This window comes from Trichechus manatus, unplaced genomic scaffold, assembly GCF_000243295.1.
Source record: "Trichechus manatus latirostris isolate Lorelei unplaced genomic scaffold, TriManLat1.0 scaffold00081, whole genome shotgun sequence".
Taxonomy (NCBI): domain Eukaryota; kingdom Metazoa; phylum Chordata; class Mammalia; order Sirenia; family Trichechidae; genus Trichechus; species Trichechus manatus.
Genome location: NW_004444017.1, coordinates 5,083,389 through 5,091,562, shown reverse-complemented (window position 1 = coordinate 5,091,562; position 8,174 = coordinate 5,083,389). Strand labels below are relative to the sequence as shown.

Genomic DNA, 8,174 nt, shown 5'->3' with positions numbered 1-8,174 from the left:
AAGCACATTTTCTAACCAGCTGAACTAACTATTTTATTTAACTTTTACTTAAGAGCAATGCTACATGCTGTGACTTCTTGTTTTAATGAAAAAATAAAATTTTGTTTTCAAATGGTATTTTTAATATGGTGATAGTTTATTTGATCAGATTCTGGCTGTTCATCACAGAGATGGCAATTTATACCCAAGATTCATCACTACATTCAAAAATGTATCTTAATGAGATCCTTTCGATGTATTTTAGGTGCAAAGTTAAATCAGAATAATAATTAATTCACTCTGTCATTTAGCTCTGGAGCTCTGGCTGAGCACTGGTTAAGAGTTCGGCTGCTAACCAAAAAGATCAGCAGTTCGAATCTACCAGCCACTCCTTGGAAACCCTACGGGGCAGTTCTACTATGTATACATATATATACACATATATACATTTATATGAGGCTCTGGTGGCAGAGTGGTTAAACATTTGGCTGTTAACCAAAAAGTTGGCAATTCGAATCCACCAGCCACTCCTTGGAAACCCTATGGAGCAGTTCTACTCTGTCCTATAGGATCTCTATGAGTCAAAATTGATTCTGTAGCAACGGGTTTGGTTTTTGGGTTTTATACATATATGCACACACAAATAAGTAAGTAAGACTTGATTTTATCAAAGGAATGGTACTGACAATCATGCTGTATTACATATGAAATAGTAGATAAATGCCAGTAGTAAAGAAACGTTGCTTTATATGTATACCGTCTACTTGCATAAAGCCATATATATGTAAAAAGGTTGAGAGACACATCAGAATGTAGTTATTCTAAAAGTATAGTATACTGAGCGACTTGTCTTTTGATATCCCCTCCACCCCTGGTGATTTTTAGGTCTGCTTCTCCAAAGCATGGATTCACCATTATGAATAGGCTGAGCATGGAAAATAGGACAGAACCCATTACTAAAGACCTGGATTTCCAACTCCAGGACCCTTTTCTTCTCTACAGAAATGCCAGATGTGAGTCTTCTTGATGAATTGGGTAGTTTTATTTCTGAAGTTTGGCCACATGTTTAGAATTGTACAGTATGTATCTTCATTTCTGTGTTCAGTGACTCTGGGGGTTAGCTTGGGAAATGCATGCCTAATCAAAGCACTAACTTCTTCCTTGGAAAAGTTTAAATGAAAGCAATATGAATGTGATTATGTAAGTGTTTAAACCCTGTCTCCTGTAGCTATACCGTTTTGTATTGTGAACACATCAGAGATTTTAAGCCTGAGCAGGGCTGGGTGAAGTGAATTCTTGATCAGGGGACTGCAAAGGGACATAGAAAATATAATTAATGGTTCAGCTGGTGGTACTTTTTCTTTGTGTATCAGTTCTAACCAAGAATCCTGACAAGGTGTTTGAGAGAGAGGGTCTGTACTTTAGAAAAGCCATCTTTTGAATACACAGCAAATGAGAAACCAAAGTCCGAAGAGTCCTTGGTCAATTAGAATTTTGTTACACTTCATAATGTTCAAATTATATTAGGTAACTTAATGGTCCTTGTCAGATTTGAAGTGGGGTAGCAATCTCCTATCCAATATTCTGTCTCCATTTTACTCTTGTATCTTATCTGATCACTTGTGTTGGACTGTTGGACAACCCAAAGAAAAACTGATATATAAACTGCAAGAGCATCTCCATACACTAAAAGCAAGAACATACTAATAAATACACAAATGTGTTTGTGCATGCATATGCGCTTGTGCTTTGTGGATAGCTTTCAGAAAGACCTTGCTGTTAAATGTTTTTTATACATTTTTCAGCCTACTCTTTGACTCAAGATTTAAGAATTTGCCTATTGTATACTAAAACCAAACACCAAATCCATTGCCATCGAGTTGATTCTGACTCACAGCAACCCCATAGGACAGAATAGAACTGCCCCATAAGGTTTCCAGGAGTGGTTGGTGGATTCGAACTGCTGACTTTTTTTGGTTAGCAGTTGAGCTCTTAACCACTGCACCACCAGTACTCCTACTGTATACTAGTTGGTGTAGTTTTAATGAATGTATTACTAGTAATATTTAACACTTTAACCCTAATGATTTGTTTTGAAGTGAGTATAGCATCATCTTAATGTTATATTTACTTATAATGATATTTATGTATAGTTAAGTTGTCATGATAAATGATCACCCTTTTATTTAGATAATACAGTTAAATTCTTATGAGAGAAAAAAATTAAAGCTATTAAAATTATGACATGACTTACTAATTGTAGATCCCATGAAGTCAAAAGCTTTGCAGTGTTGAGAAATAGCCTGTTTTCTATTCCTGTTTCTTTGCTAGAAGGTGTACTTTATCAATTGTACCTTACAGTTGTTTGAATGGTTTGTGTGCTGATAGTTGTGTCAGGTTTTATTTTCTTTTTTGAAATTATTAGATTCTTTGTCAAATTAATATGTAATTCAAATCCTAATAACAAAATAACCACAAAGGTAAACAAAATAAATGCATGTTAGTGACCTATAATAATCATTTTTGGTTGCTGTTATTTCAGACAAATACTTGTCTGGTCAGTACAGATAACCCAAAAGTTGGCGGTTGGAACCCACCTAGATGTTTGTATTAAAAAAGAAATGCAGTTAAAATCCTTCATTGGCATTTGTAGGAACTGGAAAGACTGCTGTAAATAATGGAAAATGGTACACTGAGTGAAAATTGTAATTACAGATAGTCTCCATCCTTCAAACAGGTCATCATAGTCTAAAAGTTCCCTTTTAGAGTGATTGGTTGGTGGACTCTTGATTAAACATGGTAGATTGAACATACTCATCTCTGGTTCTCCTGGAACTATTAAAATGACAGTAAAGGAATAAAAAAGATGTAAACCTTCAAGAGTGGAGGATGCATTCCATGGAAAGGATGGAATAAACAAGAAAGAAGACGACGTGCTGTGATAGCTTTATTGTTGTTCACAGTTATTAACTTTGCCTCGCTGCAGAAGAATTGGGTATCTCTTCTATGTTGATGTCAGACTTGACTTGATGACTTATGGGTCCTCCCCCAACTGACTTTAGTATTGTATATCAAGAAATAGTATAAATACTATAGAGAGAGAAAAAGAGATTTAAATACCAGAAGAAAAGTTGGATGAATAATAAATGGGGAGCAGTAATAGCTCTCATGGTTAAGGTTGTAGTAATCAGGAGTGGGGAGGTTAGAAAAGAGTTCTGCTATATGTTGTTATAAACCTTGTAGTGTTATTTGATTATGTACATGTATAATTATATGTGCATATGTATTATTATATACATGTATTATTTTGATTAAAATTTAAAATATCTAACTGGATATCATAAAACATTCTCTCATAAAAACATTATTTTTGTTGGTTGTTAGGTTTCTAAGTCAACTCACAAAAGCCTTTTAGCCCTAGGAGCCCTGGTGGTGCAGTGGTTAAGAGCTCAGCTGCTAACCAGAAAGTCGGTAATTTGAATCCACCAGCCGCTCTTTGGAAACCCTATGGGGCAGTTAAACTCTCTGAGTCGGAATCGACTCAATGGCAGTGGTTTTGGTACCTACCTAAAGGACAACACATTAGCATTATGATGTACATGTGAAATACAGCACTAGCATTTATAGCATTATTTCTGTAGGCAAATGCATTCAGGAGTACAACTTGTGTAGACCCCAAGAATATAACCTCCGTACAGCAGAGCAGAGAACTTCTAGTGCCCATTTGTATTCATTTTTAAAGCTTGGAATTCCTATAACTCATATTTTAGAATATATGGTAATAGTAAACTTTGAAACATTTACAGCCAGTTGCAAAATCTCAGTTCTGTAATGGTTTTGCTTCTCTCCCCTCCTTTTCATTTTCATATCCATTCTAGTTAAGGCTTTTATTACCTGTTACATGAGCAATTTCATAACCCCCATAACAAAAAGGGTCTAAGCTTCAGGCATCAGCCAAAATAGAATAATTTCATTACAGCATATCTCTCCCACTGATTACAACTAAAAGTTCAGGACAAAATACCAAAAGCAACTACCTGAGGACTCTGAAAAGTCAACAATAATAGGCATATTGGGGAGGGAAGTCAAAACTTGAAAAATAACTAGTATGGTATATTGTAGTTCCTAGAGAGAGGAACCAGCAGATAAAATAAAATACTAAAAAATTCAAATAATACAAAAGAAGGCAAGAAAGGGGTAACAACAGAATGAAAAACAGTAGACAAACAAAAAAAATAAAGTGGTAGCTCTAAATCTAATCACATCAATAAAAAAAACAAATCTATTGCTGTCAGTTCAATTCCAACTCATAGTGATTCTATAGGACAGAGTAGAACTGCCCCATAGGGTTTCCAAGGCTGTGGTCTTTACAGAAGCAGGCTGCCACATCTTTCTCCTGTGGAGTAGCTGGTTAGTTCGAACTGCCACCTTGCAGTTAGCAGTTGAGCACTTAACTACTGCATCAGCAACCATATCCATAGTTACATTAAATATAAATAGTCCAAACATACTAGCTAAAGGAGATTGTAAAATTGCATAAAAAAGCAAGACCCAACTATATGCTGTCTATAAGAAACCCATTTTAAATGTAATGATGCAGATAGGTTAAAGATAAAAGGATGGAAAAAGTCATACCATGCAAATACTAGTTAAAAGAAAGTGAGAGCGGTTATATTAATGTCAGAAAAAGTACACTAAAGAACAAAGAAAACTCATAGGGATAAAGAGAGGCATTACATAATGATAAAAAGGTCAATTCACCAGAAAGAGAAAACAATCCTCAATTGTATGCAACAAACAATAGAACTTCATAATACATGAAGCAAAAACCAGTAGAACTGAAGAGAGAAACTTACTTACAATTATACTTGGGAGATTTCAGTACTGCTTACCATAATCAACAGAACAAGTAAACAGAACAGCAAGGATATAGAAGACCTGAACAGCAATAGCAGCCTTGACCTAGCACATACAGAACACTCCACCCAACAGCAGCAGAATACACATTCTTCTGAAGTGCACATGGGACATTCACCGAACAGACCTGATCATGGACAATAAAGTAAACCTTAAGATTTTTAAAAGAATTGAAATCATGCAAAGGATGTTCTTTGACCAGAAGGAACTGAAGTAGAAATCAATAACAGAATGATATCTGGAAAATCCCCAAGTATTTAGAAATTAACACATTTTTAAATAATCCATGTGTCCAAGAGGAAGAGAAGTTAGAAAATGTTTTAACTGATAGTACAACATATCCGAATTTGTCAGATGCAGCTAAATTTGGGCTTAGAGGGAGATTTATAGCATCAAATACTTACATTAAAAAAGAAGACAGGTCTCAAAATCAACAACTCAGGCTTTCACCTTAAGAAACTAGAAAAAATTTCTTAAACCCAAAATTAAACACAAAGCAAGAAAACAGGAAAACAATAGAGAAAATCAGTGAAACCAAAAGCTGGTTCTTTAAAAAGAATCAATAAAATTGATAACCCATGACTGGACTGATAAAGAAAGAAAAGACACAAAGGAACTAATATCAGGAATGAAAAAGGGGTTATCTACAAACATTAAAAAGATAATAAAGGAATACAACTATGCCCATAAATTAGAGAATTTAGATGAAATGAACCAATTCCTTGAAGAACAGAAATCACCAAAATTCAGTCTAGAAGAAATAGATAACCTGTGTTATGGACTGAATTGTGTCCCCCAAAAATATGTGTTGTAAATCCTAATCCCTATATTTGTGGATGCAGTCCCATTTGGGAATAGAGTTTTCTTTATTAGGTTAGTGAGGCTATATCATATAGGATTGTCTTAAGCCAATCACTTTTGAGATATAAAAAGAGCTGATGAGGCACAAAAGCAAGGAATCACAGATGGGGGAAGATAGATGCTATGCCACATGAAGATTGCCAAGGAACCAAGGAAGAAAGATCTTCTCCCAGGGCCGACAGAGAAAGCCTTCGCCTAGAGCCTGTGCCCTGAATTCGGACTTCTAACCTCCTACCTGTGAGAAAGTAAATTTCTGCTTTTTAAAGCCACCCACTTGTAGTATCTCTGTTATAGCAGCACTAGATAACTAAGACAACCTGAACAGTCCTATAGTTATTAAAGAAATGGAATTCATTATTTAAAATGTTCTAACAAAGAGAACTCCAAGTCCAGATAGTTTCATTGATGAATTCTACCAAACATTTAAGGAAGAAATAATTTCAATTTTACACAGTCTCTTCCAGAAAACAGAAGAGGAAGGAAATACTTCCCAACTCATTTTATGAGGGCAGCATTGCCCTAATACCAAAGCAAGAAAAGACATCACAAGAAAAGAAAATTACAGACAAATATCCCTTGTAAATATAGATGTAAAAATCCTCAACAAAATTCTAACACATCAAATCCAGTAATATATGATGTGATATATCTTCAGTCTTAAAACTTGCATCTGACTTATCCCCTTCATAGAAAACCACTGCTAGATTTATCATCCTAAAGCACACATCTGGTAAGTCATTTTCCTGCTTGAAATCACAAATGCCTACCAAGTAAACTTTTTCACGTGACATTTAAAGTTTGCTATAGTCAGGTCCCAGTTTACCTTTCTGGTAAAGTCTGCTACTACTCTTGTACACTTACCCAATTCTCCAACCATACACAACTAATGTATTTTTAAACAAATAACATGTGCCTTCTACGTTTGTTTGCCAACCACACCCTCCCCCTGCAAGGTATTTTCATAAGCACGCTATGCTGATTTTTTTATAGCAACACGTAAAAAAAAAAAAAAAATTGGCATAGCGGGCACTTATGAAAATACCTCAGGGGGAGGGCTCAGTCGGCAAACAAATGTAGAAGGTGCGCATCATTTGCATAAAATACAGTATACACTTTCCCAGAATATTCTTTAATTTCTTAACCTCCATGTTTTTAAACATACTCTTTATTCTTTTTTCTCCTTGAATTCTCTCTCCCACACCCCTGACCCATCTCTACCTAATAAATTCTACCTATATTTCAAAACCTAGCTGAAACTTGGCCTCTCATATTTTTGTGATTCCTCCATCCTGCTGTGATCTCTTGCTGCAGAATATACCTCTCATATCATACCTCTCTTATTTTAACTTCAATAAATGCTTATTAAGCAGTTGCTTATTGACACTGATTCTATCCTGGGTTCTAGGAGTTCAGCAGTGAGTAAGACACATCCCTTCCCCCTTAGAATTTACCATCCTAACACAAAAGATAGACATATATATTTAAAATAATAGCTAAATGCAGAGCCAGAAATATGTAGAGGGCACTTACTAATACTATACCTGAAATATAGTATTTGTCCTAATTTCTCTATTAGAGTGCGAGCTCCTTGAGGGCAAGTATCTTTCTGCTCTACAGCACTTAATTCCTTGCATTAAGCGTCCACAGTTAAATATTGGTGATGAGTACTGAGTTGTTTTTATTAGATTTCTTTATTCGAAGCAAAAAATAAAGCCTAACCAAAATTTTCACAACTATCTCCTCAGTCTTTTTTCTTTTAGGGCATTAATCAACCGGCATTAAGCAATACCATAAACACTATGTAGAAACTCAGAGCACTAAATAATTTTAGCAGCTTCCATAAGAACTGGAGCCCTGGTGGTGCAGTGATTAAGAGCTTGGCCGCTAACCAGAACAAGTCGGCAGTTCAGATCTACCAGCCGCTCCTTGGAAACCCTGTGGGGCAGTTCTGCTCTGTCATATAGGGTCACTATGAGTCAGAATCAGCTCGATGGTGACGGGTTTGGTTTCTTTGGTTTTGGCCATAAGAACTACTCTGCTCCTCAAGGTTAATTTCACACAGATAGTAGCAACATTAACCGAAAAATTTCTAGAAATAATTTCAGATTGTGAGAATGCCAAACATCCTTATCATGAGAAATTTAGTGGTTGTAGGAAGAGAGATTATGGTGTTGGCAAAGGATATTGAATATACTACGGACTGCCAAAAAAATGAACAAATCTGTTTCGGAAGAAGTACAGCCAGAATGCTCCTTAGAAGTGACGATGACAAGACTTCGTCTCATGTACTTTGGACATGTTATTAGGAGGGTCCAGTCTTTCGAGAAGGACATCATGCTTGGTAAAGTAGAGGGTCAGTGAAAAAGAGGAAGACCCTCAATGAGATGGATTGACACAGTGGCTGCAACAATGGGTTC

At 35.7% G+C, this 8,174-nt stretch overlaps 1 protein-coding gene across 2 annotated transcripts in view; it reads left to right on the top strand.

Annotated features, from left to right (window-relative positions):
- Nucleotides 1-8,174, top strand: part of DCP1B (decapping mRNA 1B) — a 55,007-nt gene that overhangs the window by 12,214 nt on the left and 34,619 nt on the right. Inside the window, exon 3 of one of the 2 annotated variants that reach the window (XM_004381212.3) lies at nt 865-992. The exons of the other annotated variant lie outside the window; for it this stretch is intronic. Coding sequence (XP_004381269.1) covers nt 865-992 — 128 coding nt within the window. The remainder of the gene's footprint in view (nt 1-864; nt 993-8,174) is intronic. 2 annotated transcript variants of the gene reach the window in all.